This window comes from Uloborus diversus, chromosome 6 (genome assembly GCF_026930045.1).
Source record: "Uloborus diversus isolate 005 chromosome 6, Udiv.v.3.1, whole genome shotgun sequence".
Classification (NCBI taxonomy): domain Eukaryota; kingdom Metazoa; phylum Arthropoda; class Arachnida; order Araneae; family Uloboridae; genus Uloborus; species Uloborus diversus.
This window is the reverse complement of record NC_072736.1, coordinates 94,583,209-94,607,316: the sequence shown is the minus strand read 5'-3', so window position 1 is coordinate 94,607,316 and position 24,108 is coordinate 94,583,209. Positions and strand designations below refer to the sequence as shown.

Here is a 24,108-nt window from a genome sequence, read left to right as displayed (position 1 = left end):
TTCGAATTGTTGATAGACTTTGCTTCCATCTATCGTTTGCTGTCTGAGCTTATTCAGACTTCCACCTAAATGGTTCTCGTTAAAACGGAAGCCGTCCCTCACTGCCTTAAATCGACTAGCACTTGCTACTCGAGCTCGGTGGTCCGAGTGGTATTAGCATTAGTAACAATTGTTCTCGACTTTTTGAAAATAATTAATTGAGTCTAAAACTTCTTGGAAAGTGCTTCAGTTTTGTTTCTTATCAAGTGACTATGAATTGCCCTAATTGCGAATTGTCAGAACGTTCGTTACGATTAAGGAACGTTTAAGAAACGTTCCTTAATCGTACGCTTTTCTCAATGTATGTCGATAGTGTGTATTTTTTTCCGATAGTCTTGGACGGTCTGTAAAATCAATTGTTTTTGTGACTCATATTTGGTAAATTAGTTGTGAAATTCTTCGATTAATTGTGCTTCTCTTTCAATTGTGTCATTCACAATTTTCAGTATTTTAACGATCTCTCTTCCCTTTAAATAACTTCCTTCATTTTGCCGTGAATCAGGATCAAATAGGAAAAAATCTTTTAGTATTTGTAACTTATCCCAAACAGTTTTATTGACTCGTAATTGATTCTATAAAGAGGAAGATCTTTGCTAAAAGAGTATTCCAAATCATCTACTGTTATCTGAAATTTGTTAAACAGTCATCAGACACGTCTTCCTTATCACAAGCATTTTTTGGACTATTCATTTCCTATCTTCAAAGTTAATTCCTTCATCTATTACCGACAAAGCTACTAGTTTATCCCCTAAATAATATAAGCGATTTATGAATTTTCCAATCACTGCTGCTGCTGCATGTTTGTCATCATTTTTTACGCTGCTAGTTTTTCAGACATATTATATTATTTAAAGGAGCCTCGATTCGGTTGCTGCGAAAAACCACATCTACATACAGCATTTAATTGTAAAACAGTATTGAAGGGCTTTCCTTTTATGTAAGGTCAATTTAACTTGTTTCCTAAATATAAAAATTTTCAATCAAAAATTCCTTTTGCCACCCATGTGACTCAGGGATAAGCTCCAGGTTGCGGAAAACATATCCCTGTAGGAGGGAATGGAATTCACCAGGAAATATTACTACAAGTTACGAGAATACTCTGTAATCTTCTAAATTCCGCTTTTTACGATCAATAATATGCCATCAACTTCGTCTTTTAGAATTTGAGTGGTATGTGTACTTGATTGAAATGTTATAAGTTCTGGATGATGGAGATCTTTCCACAAAGTTTTGAAGCGCTTAAATAATTGAACATCTGAACTAGAACTAATAGAAGAATTTCTTTAAGGACACACTCTGCAGTACGATTTCAAGTGCATGATGATGGCAATCCAAATGTAATATATCACCGTTCAGTTTTTGCTCTAAAAAATTGCATGCACAATTTATACGGTTGTTATTACAAGTCGTTGTATCAAACACTACAGCTAGAGCAGTTAGCAATAAAGAGCTATCATCTAAGATATCATATACAACTGAAGAAATATCTAAGGAATTCCGAGTAGCTGTTCAATATTAGGACCTGAAGCTATCACGGTAATCCTGTCGGCGTTCTTTTTCCAGTTACATCTGGATGTAGCTTTGTATAGCAGGGAATAACTACAAAATCTAAATTTAAATTCATGAAATTTAATTTTACCTCTCGAGGATTTTCTCTTGCTCTCTTAAGGAATAAACGATTGATCACTAGATCATTTGGATTTAAATTTACTGCATCTACATAGGCTGTAAATAAATGAACAACATCTTTATCCCTAATATGGCATTTATTTAACAGTGATGAAAGGCGAGATGATATCAATAGTTGGCAAGCTTTTTTGCATTGTAGTAGATCAGTCGTAGAAAAAGTTCAACAGGTTAGGATAGATACCCATTTCGGTTTATAAATCTTGTGAATCTCAAGAATTTGATGATAATAAAGGACTATGTACTGAAATAGAAGAACATTAATTTATAGATTTTTACATTGTTCCGATCTGGATATTTCTTTAAAATTTATATTTTAGCTATGTAAAATACAGTATATTTTTATGTTAGGAGTAATCGAGGATTTTTCGAAATTTATATTTTAAAAATTAAAAATTGCATAATCATTTAGGTATGTTTATAACTAAAGAACAGCGAATTAAAATATAATTGCAATTACTTATATTTATAGCATTGAAACCTTGCGACTCTATTTGCCACACCTATTACATACACAGATAATTTTGTAAATCAACACCCCCAAAGCCTGGAGGAGGCAATTTGTTGTTGTCAAATATCATTCATTAATGGCCTAGGCCATTTATTAATGACCTATAGAATCCCTTGTGTCTATCTTAGTGGGAGGAAACGTTCCCCTGCCGCTTGGTTGGAATAAGCGCAGAAAAGCGGTATGAGAAAATCCGCAATTTTTTCTTCGAAACTTAAAGAAGGGGGCCCTAGGAGCACGTGTTAATATTCATGGATTGACTTAAAATTTTGCAAGCATCATTTATTTGTATGAATAGAGCTCAACTGTAGTAATAGATCTCTAAAAAAATTAATATTTTGCTAAACCGCTGACAGTAGGAGAGAGCTGGGGGGTAGTGAAGAGGCGCGTTATGTTGAAATAAAATTTAAAGAATTCTTTCTAACTTGTCCATTTACAGTAGAAGTAGCAGATAAGAATCATACAAGTCTAAAGCTGATACATCTAATGGACAAGCTAGTAATAAATTTTAACAATTTATTCCGACAAAATTGCAGTAGCGTTATATGTTTCAACTTATTCAGCAGTTGCAATTATACACATTTTTCAGGAAAATCAGGAATTATTTTTTCAGTCCAGTAAAACTTATAAATTGAAGAAATTTGCATTTTTTCTTGTAACGTAATCCATTTTCAGACACCAAAGAAAAGGTTTCTCGTGTTTTTGAAACCATGGTAGGAATTGTTTTACAAATGTGTCTCAAATATTATTTTATTTTTCACTCTTTTGCGAAATGTAATGAAATCATTTTTATACATTAATCTATGGTTATGTTTGCATTGGGGTCGTTTCCAAAATTTTAAAAGTATTTTTTCTGAAAAAGCATGCTTAAAAACATAGGATCTGACCATTTTTTAAATAATGTGTTAAAGTTTAATACTAAAAAAAATACTTAAATCTGAGTGCTTTCATTGTTTAGGGCTTCTGCCGATGACGTCATAAATGATGAGCCCGCCCGAAATTGAAATGCCCGACACAGTGCAAGATGTTTAATTAGTATCTTTACTCACGTGTATAGCAAGCGTAGAGTGCAATTTTAATTCGCTCTTTGATTATCATAACGTGGAAACGCGGAAGAAAAATGCGCCAAATTGCATCATTTATAACGTCATACCACACCTTGTTTGAAAAATCGGACATTTAAAAAAATTAATTAAAAATAAACTGTTGGGAAAATAAAAATATTTTCTGGGTCAATGTTTTTTTTTTTTTTTTTGCTCATTCTATACATTTTAATGACTAAACTTAGTACTTTCGACTGAAGGAAACCACCCCATTGGAAACACTTTATACATGCATATATAAATGCTTGTACTCTCAAATAGAATGAAATTTTTAACCTGCGTTAATGAATAAATAAAAGTGTTTTTTTATAACTCACATATGTGCTACATAATTATTCTTATTCCTTTTCAATGAAAATGCATTTTACTTGCATGTACTTAATAACGCATAGAAAGAAAAAATAATAATTTACACATTTTCAGATAAAACACGTAGCGTTGAAAATAAACGCGGAACGAAATACTTTAACGTAGCTATCAAAGAATACCTTTTTTAAGAGCCGAGCTTCCTTCTTTCATAGAAAGCTCAATTTTCAATCTCGAAATGGAATAAGCGATACACTTTTTATCTTTAAACTAAAAACCCTCTTCATTTTCTCCGATACTTGAGTTGGTAAGATGCCTCATTTCTTTTCAAAACTAAAAGTTAAAAGCTTGATTTACTACCTAATAAAATTATTTCCCCGCTTGGAAACGTTAGAAGGAATTCCATTCTCTTTAACCAATGATGCAGTTTCAATTTCATTTTCAAAGACAATTTTTGCGAAATTGAATTTTTGAAAGTGATCTTTTTATGCCTTACGTTCTTTCTTAGCTTCGGTAGTAAGCGTTTAAATTTTATGGGTGCAACATTATCTAATTTATTTGCTGTAAGCTAATAGCATCTGTAAGTGGAATGTTCTATAATATATGACATTCGTTTATTAACAAGCGGGAAATGTCTGGTCACGATACTGCGTTTAATGTCTGCATTAAATTTATTTATCTGTTTTGTTCTTTGAATATGCGGTGAGTTATAATTTTTGTAGTTATTGACATACTTGTTTGGGAATTTTCACAATGTATTGCCAAAGTATGTGCATGTGCATGAAGAGAGGAAGACAACCAAAAAAAAAAAAAAACAATTTTCGCGCAGTAGTGTTAAGAGGCGGCAATGGGAACTGAAAAGAAGGGGGGGGGGAACCCGCAACTAAAAGCCGTAGAAATTTTAGTGGCAGCAAAAAAAAAAAAAAAAAGGAAAGGAAAGAAAATTCAAAACTTTGCTAAGGCTGGTTTTTAGAGCCTAAGATTGGTAATTGATGCAAATTTAACAGCTTTACTCACATTTTTCTTAAGATTTTGATGTGCACAATAACTTTCTCCAGAGAAACACTTTGACATAAATAAGGCTTACATTATTTACCCTAAAGTATTTTGAGAAGTCACAAACACTTGGTAATAATTTCATTAAGCAGGTATGGCTTGTTTGAGGTAAACAAAATGTAGGTAGGTAAGATGTACTAATATCTAAACAATGAATATATAAGCTAAAAATTACTGCTTTTGTTAAATAATATTTTTTAAAACACATAATTATAATCTGAAAGTTTTGACACTTCTGTTTTTCTTTTCTTTTTTTTTTAATTTCTAGTTTTTGTTCTAAAAGTGGAAAAAATTGAACCATAAAAAGTGTGTGTGGGGGGAGGGGGACTCGAATCGCCACCACTGGTGCTGTAGTTTTAAAGAAGATTTAAAGGAACTTACCTGGGAGATATTGGCAATTCTCACCGAAATGAATGATGACGATAATCGGTATAATGATGCCACAAGACAGAATGGTTGCCAGCACCAGGAGATTGTAAAAGGTTTCTAAATGGTTAGAAATCAATTGGCAGCTTCTTTACAGTCAGATGATTCTGGCCAAAAGATGAAAATTTTCATTTTTACTTCCTTTTACAAAAAAGGAAGTATTGTAATCGCAAAAAAATTTTCACTCAAAAATCGGCCTTAATTTCCAATTTGTTCACCCCGAAATCAATGTTGAGTTTATTTTTCAGCCCGACCACACGTGGACATATGTCTAGGAACGTACAGACACCCGAAATATCCATTTTGACGATCCCCGAGTTAATTACAACGAGTTTTCTCGTGACGTCTGTATGTACGTATGTATGTGCGTATGTGTGTATGTATGTCGCATAACTCAAGAACGGAATGTCATAAAAAGTTGAAATTTGGTACTGAGACTCCTAGTAGGGTCTAGTTGTGCACGTCCTTTTTTGGTTTTATTCGGATGCTGCAAAGGGGGTCTTTTGTCCCCTTTTGGGGGGAAATCATTGTTAATTTTGATGTAAACTCAAGTGGTGTTATAATTTGGCGGACACTCGGCGATATATCGCCAGTCTTTTAGTCGCCAAGTTTTGTCGCCAAGTTGGCGTCAAATTTGGCGATTTTTTTTAAAAATCTGGTTTTATTTTGGCCGTTGTTGGTGATATTTAGAGAGTAAACTATTGAATCACATTAAAACTGCAAATATTGAGAAAATGACATTAAATTGGAGTAAAAGGAAGTCATGTGATGCACACATCAGCTCGTTTTATAATGCCATACCAATAATTAATATTAAATATAAAACAATTTGAGGTTCTATTTCAAACATTCCCAATTTCTTCTATGTGATACTCGGATTTTTATATGAAATTCACTTTTGGAGAATGATTTTTATCGTCCTTTCAAACAGAGCTCAAAGTTGAGTTTAGCCACAAACATTAGAATTGTAGGGTGACTGAAAAACCAAATCATCGCCACTTTTTGATGAAATCTTTGTTTGATGCTTTACTCATCCATTTTATTATGTAACCGTTAATTTCATCTAGTCCAATATTAGTAATTTAAAACGCTATTTTATCAAAACATATTTTAAAAAAAAGTTTCCCTTTAAAGTTGTCATTTTATACTTAAAATTTTTATTACTTAAAATTTTCTTCTACTCTTTGATTGGAGGTTTTTCCGATGCTCCCTCTAAATATTCTTACGAAACATAAAAAATACCAATGACTTTTATAGGATTGCGAGGTGAATTGGCATATGCTTAGAAACTCTTTTCATATGCGCATAAATGCACACATATCTCTTATGCACCTTTTTTTTAAATTTATTTTTTGCATCTTTTTTTGTGAACTGCATTTATACATCTTTAAAAAAATAATACTAGAAATATATTTTTTTGATTTTTTACTTCCTTTAACAAAAAAGGAGGTATTGTATTCGCAAAAAAATTTTCACACAAAAATTGACCTTAATTTCCATTTTACTTACTCCTGAATAAACAGTAGTTTTTTTTTTTCCGATTCGACCACACGTGAATAAGTGCCTAAGAACGTATAGACACGCGAAATATACATTTTGACGATTCCCGAGTTAATTACAACGAGTTTTCTCGTGACGTATGTATGTCGTATGTATGACGCGTTACTCAAAAACGGTATGTCCTAGAAAGTTGAAATTTGGTACGTAGACTCCTTGTAGAGTCTAATTGTGCACCTCTTCTTTTGGTTGCATTTGGATGTTTTTAAAGAGGTCTTTTACCAAATTTTGGGGGGAAATCATTGTTAATTTCGATATAAACTCAAGTTGTGTTAAACTATGGCGGACACTTGGCGATATATTGCCAGTCATTTAGTCGCCAAGTTTTGTCGACAACTTGGCGACAAATTTGGCGATATTTTTATATCTGATTTTAATTTGGCCACTGTTGGTGATATTTAGACAGTAAACTACTAAATCACATTAAAATTGCCAGTAATGCGGAAATGGCATGAAATTGGGGTAAAAGGAAGTCATGTGATGCACACATCAGCTCGTTTTTTAAATTGATTAGGGTTTTGTTTTACATTACTTCAACAATCTAACGTTTTAACGGATTAACCTCAATCTGCCTGTTTATTAGTTGATCATAATATGCTGTAGGAACTTAATAAACATGTCTAAGCTATAAAGAAGCCATAAGAAGCAATGTAATTCATGCCTTACTATTCCGAAAGGATTGCGGCATGCATTTCGGGGTTTCACTGAAAGCCTTTTTCAATTTTTACTATTCAAGCTCTCAATTATTTGTTTTCGTTGCCTTCATCTTACATCCTTGCATCCTAAAGCTCACACTTTTTACTTCCTTTTACAAAAAAGAAAGTATTGTATTCGCAAAAAAAATTTCACTCAAAAATCAACCTTAATATCCATCCTTTCTCGCTCCCGAATGAAAGTTGAGTTTTTTTTCGACCCGCCCACACGTGGATATATGCGTATTAAAGTACAAACACTCAAAATATCCATTTTGACGATCCCCGAGTTAATTACGAGTTTTCTCGTGACGTCCGTATGTACGTATGTGCGTATGTACGTCACATAACTCACGAACGGTATGTCCTAGAAAGTTGAAATTTGGAACGTAGACTCCTAGTGGGGTCTAGTTGTGTACCTCCCTTTTTGGTTGCATTAAGGTGTTTCTAAAGGAAGCTTTTGCCCCCTTTTTAAAGGGAGAAATCATTATTAATTTCGATGCAAACTCAAGTGGCGTTATAATTTGGCGGAAACTTGTCAATATATCGCCAGTCTTTTTGTCGCGAAGTTTCGTCGCCAACTTGGTGACAAATTTGGTGATTTCTTTTTAATTTGGTTTCAATTTGGCCACTTTTTTGATATTTAGAGAGTAAACTACTGAATCACATTAAAATTGCCAATAATAGGGAAATGACATTAAATTGGAGTAAAAGAAAGTCATGTGATGCCCACATCAGCTCGTTTAATTCGAAAAGGGGGGTTTATTGAAGCCCAGAAACACATATCTGCCACTTCTTGCATCATTTGTGCATTAATTACGTTGTTTCTTCTGGTTAATATTATTCTTTGTCTGGTTGTGACTCACACAATCGACTATTTTGGCTAGTCTTTCTGAGCCCGAAATGTCCTTATACATCGCTCGGAAATGTATATCTCAAAGTGGGATCTGAACCACTATCATTATCTATTTATTGCAATATCTTTCTAAAAATGATCAATGCATCTCTTTGAAAATATATCTTTTGGCAACTAGGTAACACTACTTCCCCTTTTGCAATCAAAGAATATCCCGGGAGTACCCAAATGTCGTCAACAAGCCATCTTTAATGTAAATGTTTGGAACTTCGCATAATTAACGTAATCATTCTGAAAAGAAAATACAATCCCGAGAGTGATTAATTGTTATTTGATTGAGAGTTTAATCTCGATAAGATCATTTATTATCGATAAAAGTGGTCATCTTGACAACAATCAATCATTTCAACAGGATTATAGCTTTTAGTGAAGATAAGTATAAATGGCTCCCTAGAGATAACAGAATTGCAAGCGCGTAAGATGATTTCTGTGCACTATCAATTTTAAACTTGGGAAAAATAGATGAAAAGAAGAAAGATGAAGTTAGGTTTCAACGTATAAATAATAAAACATTTTGTCTGTTGAAGGTCTCAATTTCTCTCGTAAATACTTATTCTCTGTGTTTGCAATTTTTATCAAAAAGTATTAAAAAAGTTATTTATGAAGACACTGGAAGTTGAACCTAAAACCCTTGATTGTAGCTTACGTACCGACACTTCCGCCATTTTGGGGCTAAACACCGCTTATTTCCTATCTCTGCTATGGTGAAGTAGCGTGTTTTGCGTCTTGATTGTGGATTTCATAAACCTTTCTACATACTTTTTTTTTCGTATAATGCTGACAAATACACACTAAAAATTCCTAACACAGAACACAGGTTACAAATACATTTGGAGCACTTTAATTCAGAAAAGTGCTAGTTAAAATGTCAAAGAAAACGTTATTTGCCTGACTAGTGTGCTATAATATGTTAAAAATGTTCTCCGTTCTCAGAAAAGCACTCTGAGTTTTGTTTACAAATATGTTCCTTTATAAAGGGAGTTTTTCAAAAGTGTACCGAATGTGCCATGTTTATAATGTTTGTTAAAATAAAACTTGGAAACAAATTTAAGCGTACCGAATTGAATGAAGCCAGGAATAGTGTCTCATTTGCCTGACTGTGTGCGAAAATATGTTTCGAAGTGTGTTCCATTATGAAAAAAAAATCTGAAATGTATAACGAATCTGTTCCGTTATAAAGGAAGTGCTCCAAAAGTTACCAAATGGGTTTGTTTTTGTGACGGCTTTTTGTGAAGTTCTCTTCTGCATACAGAAGTTCTTGAGCACTTTTGTCTATTGAATTCTGAATTTTTCCTAAAATGACAAGTGTCATCTTTTGAAGAGATTTCTCAACTACATTATAAAAATTGTTTATTAGTTCTGTCTTTCAAAACTACATGTATACGCTTATTGTTTTGCACATTTGTTTCATATTTTGATATTTATATATGAATATTATTGTACTGAAATTTATACAATTATTATTATATTGATATTTATATACATTATTATGTTGATAATTATAAAAATATTATGATAACTACACTGGTGTAAGAAATTAAGAGAATTTCAGATTTGGTCAATTATCTCCAGAACTACTGGTCTAATTTTAATGAAATTTGGTATGTGCATACATTAAAACAATACAAAACAATTAACCCTCAAAAATTTAAAATACACATGCATGATCATAAATAACATTCGTTAGAGTCGGATGGCATGAAACAGCGGTTGCAAAATTGAACAAGAAAATGGGTTAGTAGGACGGATGGTCCCCTCTAAGAGACATATAGGCCTCGTAGTGTGACTCCATACTTGAAATAAAGCAGTTCATCAATTATTTCCACTCGTTCAACAACGCCATTCTCAGGCTATGGATGGTCCCCGGAGGGGTGTTGCGAGTTGCTATTGCGCTCCCAAGAGCGTCCCAGACATGTTCTATAGGATTGGAGTCTAGAGATCTGCTTGGCCAATCCATCGAATAAATATCCACCCCTTCCAGAAATTCGTCGACCAGAAGAGCTGTATGTGGCCTTGTGTTAACATCCATTAAAAATAACTCAGGGCTAACATCGCCCCTCAAGAGGTGAGCATAGAGCTCCAAGACTTTATCCCTGTACCTCGAAATTGTCATAGTCTCTCTCAAAGGCATGAAGGGGTGTGCGGCCATCCAACATGATGCCTGCCCTGACCGTCAAACCACCACCGCCATAATGGTCGCCGATATTGGAAATTCGGAAGCAGATTCCTGCTTCTATCCATGTAAACGTAGGACAAGAATAGTCGTTTAAGCTGAAACGGTACTCGCTATTTACCCTCCAATGTCCGGGGGATCGACCATTATGGAGGAGGAGGTTTGACGGTCTGGGAAGGCATCATGTTGGATGGCCGCACATCCCTCCACGTCTTTGAGAGAGACTGTGACAGTTGCGAAATATAGGGATGTGATCTAGGAGCCCTATAATCCCCTCTTGAGGGGCGCTGTTAGCACTGAGTTAGTTTTAATGGATGTTAACACAAGACCACATACAGCTCTTCCGGTCGACGAATTTCTGGAAGGGGAGGATATTCACTCGATGGATTGCTAAAGTAGATCTCTAGATTCCAATCCTGTAGAACATGTCTGGCACGCTTTCAGGAGGGCAATAACAACACGTAACACCCCTCCGGGGACCATCCATAGCCTGAGAACGGCGTTGTTGAACGAGTGGAAATAATTGCTTAAGGATCCCATAAACTGCTTTATTTCAAGTATGGAGTCACACTGCGAGGCCTATATGTCTGTTAGAGGGGCCGAGCCCCCTACTAACTCCCCTTTTTTTTAGTTTTGCAATTGCTCTTTCATACCATCCTACTCTAACGAGTGTCATTTATGATCAAGCTTGTGTATTTTAAATTTTAGATGGTTATTCGTTTTGTATTGTTTCAATGTATGCAAATGCCAAATTTCATTAAAATCGGTCCAGTGGTTCTGAAAATAATTGACCAAATCTGAAAATTCTCTTAATTTCTTACACCAGTGTATATAAATTTTCTGACATTGATTTTTTTAAAAAATATTATTACATTGACCTTTATATTGATTTTTGAAAAAGTATTAGCTATTAATAATTCCGTCTGTGATTAATTTACGCGAAATAATGCTTGTGTTGCAAGGGTACTGAAAAATACTAATTTTAGGTGATACTGATTTATACTTCATTATATACTAAGAAAAATTTAGAAAAAAAAATGACGACTGTTTTTTTTTAAACCGCTCATATCACCAGTATGTTACTTGCAGTTCCGTTTGAAGCTATAAACATTTGTTTGTCAACTTACATAAAACACGTAATCAATCATTCGTCGGACATCGTCAGTATTCAGTAAATGCCTTTGTCTTACTGAATCTCTTTTTTTTCGCTTTACTCTAAGACTCTCTGCTCTATATATCTAAGCATACAGTTTCAAGATTTGAAGTTACTTTGAATGTTTATTCCCTTTTTTGATAACCAGATTACGACATAACTTAAAAACCACTAGTTCTGAAAAGTTTAGCGTTATTTTTCGTTTTCATTCAAAAAGCAAGCATATTTCTGTTAAAATAAATGCTCCGAGCATAGGAACAGAGATGAATCTACATTTTTCCGAACACGAAAAAAAAAGGAAAGATGGGAGAAAGAGGAAGAATGATAAAGTTCATGTGTTTTAAAGTGTTTTTTTTTTGAGCAATCACATTGCTTATTGTTCTCCCTTGACGGTTTTGATGTTCCTATGATTTTATTTTCATCCCGCCTCCCTCTACAGCACTACCGTCGACCGGCCCCTCCCGATGCTGCACCTCCAGAGAAAACAGGGTCTCCAGGTTGCGTCCATATCCTACACACACACGCATACATACACACATCTACACACACACATACGCACACATACCTACACACTCATGCCTGCACACATACACACACATGCCCACACACTCATGCCTGTACACAGACGCCTACTTACACACACTTGTGATTGCGAAAAACATAATTTGATTTCCAGTTGTCAAAATTCAAATTATTACTTTTTTTTATTTATTTATTTTTTTGACAATAAATTTCTTGATTTAATATCTGAAATGAACTCCATCCACAATTTTAAATGATTTTTGTCGTTCTGTTACAGGCATACCTGGTTTCAAAGGAGAGAAAGGTGAAAGAGGAGATAGAGGCTTACCTGGAGAAGGGGGACCCCGAGGCATGCAAGGACATCCGGGTATTCCGGGACCCATCGGCCCGAAAGGTATTTGTACTTATCTTTTATCCTTTTGTACATTTCAACTTTACTATTGAATGCTGTTGAATATACGTTTTGCTACAGCCCATAACCCTACTTTCCATACTGACCATACATTTAAAAAAAAATTAAGCGAATGAAAACAAAAATAATGCAGTTATTTCTACAAAAACAACTGTTTTTATCCAATATGCATAAACATCAAAAAATGTTAAAATATGCAGCTGCATACCCACATAAGCATTTGCATATAATATAGTCTGTAAATATTATTATATGGTTTAAAAAATATAAAAAAGATTTTTAGGTTACTGATTAGATATCCATTATTTTGTTTTTTTCTTTCGAATATGAGGAGAGTACGGCAAGCCAGGAATTCCAGGATTAGATGGCCGTGATGGAATACCCGGTGAACCAGGCTTGGATGGCGTTCCTGGACGCGATGGCATCGATGGTATACCCGGAAGAGATGGCATTCCTGGTATTCCAGGTACCCCAGGGAGATCAGGCATTAATGGCACAAATGGCAAGTCCTGTTCCTAAAATAAATATATATAGAAACGTTTTCATAAATATCATTTTCAAAATGAAGTAAGGCGAATGCGATCTAATTAAGCTCAAACATTGATGAAAATGTTTTCAATAAGTTACCGCTCTATAGCCAGGGCTAAGGCAGAAATGCATGAAATACACTGACTGAGCTGACGGTGTGTTTCATGTATTGGTGAAAATGCTCCTGTTTTATGTAAATTTGTCATTGTCCAATCATGAATGGAAGATCAGTATGCTTGTTCTTATCTTAACGATGATTTAAATAACACCTTTAAGTTAAGATGTGAAATTCAAATTAAATTTGAAAAATGAAGTTATTCGTTTTTTGAGTTTAAAAAAGGTTTTTCTTTATTTTAGAGGTTCTCTTGTTTTCTTTTTAAAGAAATAAGGATTTTTTGCAAAAAAATATAAATACTGCATATATTGCTTTTAGTGATACTTAGGGATTGCAACAATGGTATACCGGTATATCGAATACCGGTATTTTGAGAAATTTTGCAATTTCGTTATACCGGTATTGCTAAGTTAAAATACCGGTATTTTCGATATTAGCTGAAAATAATAAATAGCTTGAATTAAAGAATTTTTTCTACTTAACTTATTAACTACCTACTTATATTTCAAATGTACATTTCTTTTTCCATGATACAGAACCAAAATCAGTTTATTGATGCAAACATTTTTAGGCCTCAAAAGTACGAACTTATAGAAAATCATTAAACAAAAGTAGCGTAAAGATTGCAAAATTATATTTCATTACTAGATGGTGAGATAAATCGCATTTTTATGCGCTTTTGTGCACAATGTTTATATTTTTTCCATTTTCCTGATCATTACCTTTCCCGTTTGTGAAATTAATTTTGAGTGTAATTTTGAATGCATTTGTCCTATGAACAATTTATTCCAAACATCAATTGTAGTAATACTTAACGTTTTTTAAAAAAATATTTGTCTGAACTGTACAAAATTTTGACAAAACCTTTTTCTTGTTAGCATAACAAATGGTTATTTGTTGTCAACGGTATTGGTTTGTTGTTCTGTCTCACTCTTTGGCTTTATTTTTGGCAAGATAATATTTAGCAGTTATGTAGTCCCTTGAAAATTTGCATACAGGTAAAGCATATACAATTGAAACATATTTTCAGATAGTTACATTATTATAATACAAAGGAATTTTTAAAAGAATACGAAAACGAATCATAAAAAACCACAGGAAGAAATTTAGTCAAGTTAATCCTAAATTTCAAACCAAAGTGCTATTTAAAAGCAAACACAAACCTCTCCAGCTCAAGAGAAAATGATGCTAATATTGAAAAAGTATCATCCCCCGAAAAAAAAAACTACAACTTGATATAATATCAAAATAATAATAATAATAATAATAATAATAATAATAATAATAATAATAATGTTCACAATATAAAAGAAACACACACAACAGGATTTATTCAAAAATAACACGCAAATGATCGAACTCTAGACTAGTAAAGAAGAAGGATTTCTAGACAATTAAAAGAAGTGAATCACGCATTGTTAACACTACCACAGACCTAAATGAAATCAGAAAAAATATTTTAAACTACAGGAAAGTTGAGCACTAAAATGAGTTCCAGGCTTAAAGGCAATTCAAGAAATGCAATATGTTTTTACTATTATTGATTTTTTATTATGACATTTGTTCCTTCATTTTATATTTGTTTACAATAAGTTTTCATAAAGATTACAATTTTTGTACAAAATTATGAAATGTGGCAACGAAACAAAGTGTTTTCAAGCATTTTTGGAGAAATTTCAAATACCGGTATGCCGGAATCACGTTTTAAAAATACCAAATAGCGGTATTGAATTTTTGTTTCGGTATTGCAATCCCCAGTGATACTCAAATTTGGCACACGCTTGAAAACGAATTTTTTCTTCCTTGAAAACGGAGTATAAAAACGGTAACTACGAAGCAATCAAGAAGTTAAGTTTTATTCTTTAAGCGTATAAAATTTGTTTTATTATGTGATGATATATGTGATATGGTATATGTTTGCCCATTCTGAATTCATTTTTATTCGTAATTAGTTATTTTTTATTGCTTAGCTAAAATAACCATTAAGTAAACGTTTAAGCGTGCTTCGTTCCAAATGAGCCAGTTTTAAATCATAGCAACAACATCCGTCAAAGTTAAAATATTATTTTTCAAATATTTTTTCAAGTGGTTTAGCGAAGTTTCACTTAACTAAAAAATATTTTGCAAAAATCATCAGATATAGAGATTACATTTTAGTTTCTTTAGTTAGTTTATTAATTTATTCAAACTTTAAATGAAATTTTTTATTCATAAAAAAGGAAATGAAAATTCAGCAAATATCCATTCAAACAAATTTTGCGACCGCTGGTTCTCATCAGAAAAACTATATGAATAAAAGAGGAAAATATATGGAAACACTAGCCCCTAGTTTAGCACATTTTTTCTTAATGAAAAGAAAAGCTAATTTAATTTAGCTATAAGCCTATTTTAAAATTGGTAAGAAGCTCTAAAATTTTGTAGTTTCTACCAAAAAGCAAACTGGTGTAAATATGTTTCCTCCTCCCAGGCCTGTCATTAGGGGGCGTAATTTACCTCTCCCCCCCCCCCGGCTGTTGGTAACAAATATATTAGTATGTAAGTGGGAGTGGTATTGCTGTTTTGTTTTTTTTTTCTTTTTAATTTCGGGTGAAAATTACTTCGGTACCGTAAAGTGGGGCTACTTGGACCCGAAATTTCATACTTTTTGCGAGTTTTACACTGAATGCTTTGTTAAACCCATTATGTGAACTGTCAACATTGTTTTTACCTCTTTTCAGACGTTCTGCTACCACCTAAAACTTTTTTTAAACAACAATTTGAACTCTTTATTTATTTTTTTTTATTCTTAAAAATTGGTTTCAAGTAGCCCCGCACAGTGGCTACTAGGTCTCACTTAGCAAAATCATTAGAAAAAAGCTGTAAAACAAGTGGTGGTATCAAGAAGGACCAATGATTTTGAAAAATACTCAAAACGTACATTCTAGTGAACAAACTACTTACAAAAATTGCAAATTACTTATATAAATTAATATAAAACCAACGAATATATAAAAACAAATTTTTAAGGCAAACATAATTTCTCAAATAGAAACATAATCTAACTACAGTTAAAACCGATTGAAAGGCTCATTATTTAAACATTAGAAAGAATGAAAACCCCTCAATTTAATGACTTGGGTGGATTTTTCTTCCTCTGATATTATTGATTACTTGTTCTTCCTAGCTACTAAATACTACAGGATGCTCAGCCTTGTTTTGTGAACAATCTTTTAATTTCCTTTTTAGAGTTGATATATTTAAGTCAAAATGGGCTCATGTCACTCTCTAAGACATTTCTCCGAAATTAGTTGAGCCTGGACAAAATTGTAATTTTTCTTCTTAATAATCCGCATTATTTCCTGCTTCAACGGGTTCTCTTTTACTTTCGGACTTTTTTTTTATCCCCAGATATGCAAAAAACGCACATAAATAGTAACTAACCTCTTAAATTTAAAAGATTACAAACCTTACTTAACATAATTTAGGTATGAAATGTAGTTTGGGGCTGGTTGAACGCTGGGTTCAAGTAGGCCCATTTCAAGGCAACCAGTGCACTTTTACTAACTTATATTAGTTACTATGTAAATTATATAGCTATAAACTTAAGACACTGTTATTTTATAAGGAAACACAATGCGAACATAAAACTATCTTGACCTTAATGATATCAGATGTTTCCATGAACTTACATGTTAAAGTTTGCAGGCACAAAACACAACTGTTTAGGGAACTTGCACAATCATAACCTCAACCAGAATAATAGAATTATTTAAAAAATACCAAGCACTTTTCATAATGTACTCAAAAGGACAAAATAACTTTTCTGGGTCAGAAAGGACAATTTAAGAATTCCTATAGTTTTCGAAAATTCCAAAGAAAATGAAGCCATAAAGGAAGAAAAGTGCGACTCAAGTCATGAAGAGAATATCTTATCATTATCTAGCTTTCAACCATAACTTTGAGTGTTGAAACATATTTTTCTTATTGGGAAAGTTTGGTTTCAAATGACTATGAACCGCACTTTTCTTCGTTTGTGGTGTTATTTTCTTAGAATTTTCGAAAACTACAGAAATTATGAAATTGTCCTTTCTGACCCAGAAAAGTTATTTTGTAATTTTGAGTGCATTATGAAAAGTGCTTGGTATTTTTAACAAAAAATCTATTATTTCATTCTTTTTTGTGTAAATGTATTTCAGAACTAGAATAATTTTACCCTCACGAAACTTCACCTTATTTTGTCACATAAATGCTCGGTGCTAAAAGGGAAAAAAGCTATACGTGTCTAAAACTTTAAGCATTTGGCACTAAACTTTAATCCTTGTTCCTCTCTAGGATTTATGCTTGCAAATTTCATGTTTGTTTCAGAGAAGCCTTGATTCAAAATTTTCATTGTGATTGCTTTTAAGATTACAGTTTGCAAGACAACAAAATGTGTAGCAATGGGTTGTATATTTAAACATTTAGTAGGGAAATTACATGAAATTTGCTGTTTTCCATCCTAACTGAAATAATAATTTTATTTTAGAATTTTAATTTTTCAGCGCTAAGTTGTACCTTAACACATTGACTGCTAGGGACGAGATAACGCGTCCTCCAGAATTATGCTGTATGCGCTAGGGACGAGATAACTCGTCCCCCCGCCAACACGTTGCTATATTTTTTCAGCAGGTTCCATTGGCTTTCCTGGCTGTTCTGCCGCGCATAGACGAACATTTAGACAAGGTTCAAAAAGAGAACACAAAATGGCGCCACTACTACGTTTGCTGTGAAAACATTTTCTGATGCAAGCAGGTGTGCGCGCGATTAAACGAAACAGCGCGAGGTTTTTTTTTTTTTTTTTTTTTTTTGCTGTAGTCTGTGAGTAAATAAAACCGTAAAATGAGCAAACGTAAGTATATGTCGCTCGAAGATGCAGTGTATGTTACGTTATCGGACGACGTACTAGTTGACGATGAAGACAGTGACAGAGACAGTTGCAACTTGAGCGACAGGGAGATCGACAATGAAGAGACTAATTTCATCAAGCCTAGGCCTGCTCTTGTAGACCTTCAACCTGCATCTACTGATAATGACCTTTCACACAGTTTCACAGCTGAAACAGAAGGACACGCTGAAAAAAATAATTAGCTTAGCGCAGGGAGTCCATATATAGGTTGTCGACGACGCAGTCAATGTGTTAAGATTAAGCAAATCATTTAGTGAAATCCCGAAGTCTCTAAGTGGTCTAGTGGTAGAGATATAAGCAAAACCAGGCCTCAGATTTCTCCGTGACAATCAGACCAAGTATAATAAAAGTGCTTAAAAAGGCGGGAATGGCATAAACTTTGTTTGACGCTCCAGTCCCTACCTAGTACTGCTACCAGTCATGGAGAAAGAATTTTAGGTCTAAACATTGAGTTATATAGGACCAGGACGGATTTTAAACTTTTTTCTTTTTCTCATGGGTTCAAATAGCCCCTGGAGGCTCAAATAGCCCCACTTTACGGTATATATTCTTCGCCCCTCTCTCTGGAAAAGCTCAAAATAACGGTCCTGCCTTCCCCGTTTTTTGGAAAAGTATTTGTTAATTTCAAACAATTTTTCAGTATTGTAGTTGAGGAGGGAAAGGGGGTGGCAGTTGGTTTATCGCCGTAATACACTACAAATTTAATGTTAATTTGTTTCAAACCATCTGTAAAAAAATGTATATTTTAATAACTAAATCTGACTTGGCAATCTAAGCTGACCTTATCTATCCTAGCAAAAGTTCGTCAACGATGACAACTACACAATAAAAAGAGGTATTTCGACCAAAATCTCTTTTCCACTTCAGCACATCCTACGTCAGTTTGTTGTGTCAGTTTTCAACTGTTATTATTTTCAGCTATATTTTTTGATAATGCAAAATTGCTTCATTCTAACTATGGCATTTTTAAAGATAATAAAGTGCACTTTTACTTTGCATTAAAAACGTAACTTTCATCAAAAAATGTCCAATCAATTCCCTTTTCTCATAAATGTAAAATTGTATTACTTAGTGAACAATTAAAATCTTATTTGAGTCTGAAAATACTTTAAAAAGTTTACAAGGTTTCCGAAATTTACAAAGTGGTTTCGCAATATCTGATATTACATGAGAGGACTGTAAAAAATTGCGGAAGGACATATGGAAACAAAATTGTTAGCAAATATGAAGAAACGAACTTTGTCATAAGTTTAAAAAAATAAAAGAGTATGTTTTGACAAGTCGTTTGGTGCAGTTTTCTTTTAAAACTTGGTTAATTTTAACTTTTTAAAAAATGTATTATTTCATAAGACATAATTTCTGCTTCCTTAAGAAATAGCGAAGTAGATGATTATAATTTATTTTGTCTTTGAAATGCTCAAAAGTATTTTTAAAAAGTAAAGCAATTATTCTCGTTTCGAAAAATGAAATGATAAATTACTTTCTTTTAAAAATTTTTTTAAAGCACTTTAATTACGCTTAGTGTTCAAACTTTTAGTTCATTGTATTAACTCCATAGTTGGATAAAAAAGAATTGGAAGAATAAGATGAAGAGTTTTTTAGGACAATATAGCAACTTAAAACTAATTTCACGGATAAAATAACAGAATGCTTTGAAAAAGTATTTATTTGCATTCAGAGAGGTCGTTTAATTAAATGGTACTACTTGTATCACCTAATGAAACGCTACTTTGAACTCAGTTAAAAATAAAAATCTACCGTAATTAAATTAAGGGATAAGAAATATCTGAAGTAGTTCAGTTCCTTTATTATTCAAAAGATGAGTAATTTAACTACCACTTAATTAATTTTCCAGTTCTTTCATCTCTTTAATTGTAATATGAAACTGAATTTTAATTGAAATCGTAGTTGAAGTGGGAAATGAACTCGAAATTGTAAAACGTACTTATTGCTACTTACGCTCTTTTGAAAGTAGTTGTGTTGCTTAAAATCATTTTTTTAGCACGACTCATGTATTTTTATACTGTGTTAAATCTAAAAAGAACCTCTTATTCATGTTATTGTTTTTACTTCCCTGTAGATGAAACAGAGACTACAAATTTTTCGTTGGTCGTAAACATTTCAAACTTTGATTTTAACGTAATAGTCCGTTGTCCAATATAATCATTCTGAAAAGAATTTTGGATGGTTTGAAAGTGACAACTTTACAAACGTCATGTTCTTACAAGTATATTGCAACCAAAATAGTACAGGGTGTACGAGAACTCTTTGACACATTTAAAAAATTCGGTGAAAAAAAAATAAACGAGATAGAAAGTAAAATGAAATTACATTCATTATCTCATATAGTAAAGTTCTTTTAATGCAAAAATGGCCGCAAAATTGCAATGCAAAATTGGGTACGGGAATTTTTCAAATCGAGAATTCCCAAACAGGTAGATCGGACGAGATGGTCCCATCCAGTGGCCCTCGCTTTCTTTCTCTGGGGACTCGTCAAAGACACTGTGTATTCCACCAAAGCGCACAACCATTTCAGATCTTAAACATCGCATTACTGCTGCAATCTCACAAGTTACAGAATCAATGCTACAACTAACTTGGTCAGAAATTGATTATAGGATGGATATTCTTCGTGCGACGAAAGGGGCCCACATCGAGGTGCATTGATACGTTTAAAAAACTTCACTATGTGAGGTAATAAATGTAATTTAATTTTACTTTCTGTCTCGTTTATTTTTTTAACCGAATTTTCGAAATGTGTCAAAGATTTCTCGGATACCCTGTATAATTTTTGTACAGACTTCAAATCTTTTTGATTGGTTTTGGAGTAGTATTTGTAGGTACGACGTATGTATTATACGCAAAAACGATTACCCGTAAAATGCGAAAATATCTACATTATCCAGTTATCCAGCAGTCTCAAAAAGGAACTTGTTAACCAGGGTGCACTACGAGAAGGATTGCTGTGTTACTAAACTGTCATTGAAAAATTTTATTGACTAGAAACATTCATGTCAGCGTAAAAATGTTCAGCAAAATTAATACGTTCTGTTTTTTCCAAACTGCCCCCACCTTGTTGACTCAGCCGAAGAAATAATAACGCCAGGATTACTCTTCTTTTTATTCACATACAAATCGAAAAGCAACTGCTAATTTGTAATCACAATATAATGTTTGTTAAATATGTATTTAATTTTCTTCCCTTTTTTTGCTAGGAATTCCTGGTTCCCCTGGTCCCCGAGGTCCACCAGGTCCTCCTGGGCCTCAAGGTGAGTACTTAAGTAGCATAACAGTATTAAATACATTTAAAAACTGAAGCGTTAAGCAGTTTAGTATAATTTTGGTGAAAAAGAGGATAAAATGAAGTTTATATAAGATAGAATCTTAAAGTGAAGATATAAATAACTAACGTTTATTAGTTTTTGAAAACACTGCTACGGCTTAAATAACAAAACCAATCAAAAAAATCAAGTGATAAAAATCAAGACAAACATGGCAATGAAAATACGTTCAACACGGGCTTCATTAATAAAATATTGATTAAGTGTTAAGAAGTGGACTTATACTATTTCAATTTATACTATTTATACTATTCGCAACACCAATAAACTATAGGGGGCGCTGCAGCCACTGTCTAATGGCGGATGAAAAAGGTAAAACAAACAAATGCCGTAACTTATAACTTGCTTTGATGCTTTGTGAGTGACAGTATTTTTTTATTGTTTCTTTTCTATTGTTCTGAAATTACATTACACCATAAACTGTCTGTTTACCCCAAAGAAAATACGTGGAATGGACTGTTTTACCTTTTTCGGTAGTATTGTTAATCACCACAAGGTAGCGTATTCGAGCTCTAGAGTTGGGAATTGTAGTTCGTGCAGGCAGTACTTCTTCTTCTTTTTTTTTTTTTTTGATTTTTAAAAATTGTTTGTATTTAAATTGTGTTAACTGACCGAATTTTTCTTACTATTTTCCCTTTTAACTTCTTGTAATGACTTTCTATGAATAATTTATCTCCTTAATGAGGCATTTCCACGAAAAAGCCACGATTTTGTTCCCCAAGTGACATCAAACATATTTTATTAAAAAAATAATAATTTCAAAAGGCAACGAGCAAAATAGGTTTCTTAAGAAATCAGGCATGCGTTTGTGATTTCTAAAAAAATGTTCTTTACATTTTATATTTCTGTTTTTTAATTACTTTTATCAGCTGTGCGTCATTTCAGTGGAACTGCACATGACAGTATATTTGTATATTAGAAGCGCGTGCTTTAGGTTCAGTTTTAGGTTCATTAAATAACATTTATTAAGATTCTTATGCATCTAAGAAAGTGAAATTGTGCAGGAATTGTATACTTTTAAAAACATAATGAAACATATTTTCAGTTTGAAGGGTTTTTTTTAATTACGTGCGGTGAATACATCTCTAAGAAGGAAAATGAATCATAAAATCTATCAACCACAATTTGAGAAACCATTTTCATCTTATTAAACAAATGACTTTTACAACAGTGAGAAATTGCTTAAACAAAAAATGACAAATGGGTTTTCTGACGGTAAGTATTACAAAACACAAATTAGTTTTTACATTGAGGAATTTTTGGACAAAAAAACAAATCAGCATTTCGTAAGCTTTATTGCTATCAAAAAAATTAAACATAACATTTTTCAATCAATTCTTTTGCAATTTTTTTCATAACCTGAGATTGAAGCTAAAATTAATGTTTTCAAATAGTTTCCATATTTAGCTTTCGAGAATAATAATAGAAGACAATCAAAAACTGAAAATAACAGACTTCTTTTCAATTTGTTATCATTTTAATTCATTTTTTCCTTAATTTTTTTTTCTTAATTAAAACTATATGTGTTTGTATCAGAGTATCTTACTCCACTACTTTGTTACTGTTATTAAAATCTTTCAATTCATATGTGTTTTTTTTTATTTATTTTTATTTTTTAGCCTTATCTTTTTTCATTAGTGAAAGAAGTAAAAATATGAGCTGCTTTAGGGAGAAAAAGAACGAAAGAAAACAGAAGTTTTCAATTAAAACTGAAACTATGTGACTTTATCTGAACTTGCAAAATGAGAATAAGATTTTATATTTATAAACGTACTCTTAATTTCAGTAATAAATTGATAAAACTGCATCAACAGTACATAACGGTGGTGCGATAAAATATCGATGTTCTCAGCTTAAACATCGATGGCACAGATACATCGATCTCAATAACTGTGTTGATTTGAAACTTGGGAAATTTTACCAATATTTAAAGCCTTGAAAGCCCAAACCAATGCTTTTATGGGAGAAGTGAATGCATAGTTTGTAATTATAAATTAATAACTAAGTGTTTTTGTATTACCCGTGGAACGTCAATTATAATAAAAATTATTGTATCCTTAAGGAGTTATTTTAAATGTTGTGTTTATAAATATGGCAATACAAAAAGGAATAAGCATATTGTTAAACGATAAAAAAATGAAAATAAACATAAATTATTTAGAGAAATTTCATAACACGTTTAGGCTTTTAATGTTCACGAATTATACAAAGGCAAAAATCAAGGTATTTAATGGTGATTGCGAACTAATTAGATAAATTAATAATGATTTTCAAACTAGGAGAAACAAAAAATTGAAAGAAAAAAAACCAGTCCAAGACGATTTTTCCGAAACGTATTGACTTGTGCGAAGAATGGGGAGTCTGGCCCAAAGCGGGTAAGTTAACGTAAAACGTTAAAAAATTGTTAATTTTGGTTTTATTTCCTAGCACGGTTCTTGAACTTCAAAATAAAAAGTTATTTTTGCATGATTTCAAACCCAATATTTATTTATTATCAAACATTACAAACATACTAAAAACCCACTTTGCTTTAACAGGAAGCCTAAAGCGGGTTAGCCGTTCGGTTAAAGGGGGTAAGCTTAACGAATTGTGATTTGGGGGCACATTTGCCAATCATATATGCAGTTATAAATGATTAAATAAATTGACTA

At 32.7% G+C, this 24,108-nt stretch overlaps 1 protein-coding gene across 2 annotated transcripts in view; it reads left to right on the top strand.

Moving 5' to 3' along the window:
• The window catches only part of LOC129223869 (uncharacterized), a 187,240-nt gene that overhangs the window by 128,472 nt on the left and 34,660 nt on the right, over positions 1-24,108 (top strand). The window contains exons 3-5 of one of the 2 annotated variants that reach the window (XM_054858235.1): positions 12,415-12,531; positions 12,884-13,051; positions 21,332-21,385. In XM_054858235.1, the coding sequence (XP_054714210.1) occupies positions 12,415-12,531; positions 12,884-13,051; positions 21,332-21,385 (339 nt within the window). Of the gene's footprint in view, positions 1-12,414; positions 12,532-12,880; positions 13,052-21,331; positions 21,386-24,108 lie in introns of both variants that reach the window. The other variant, XM_054858234.1, reaches the window with a different exon arrangement.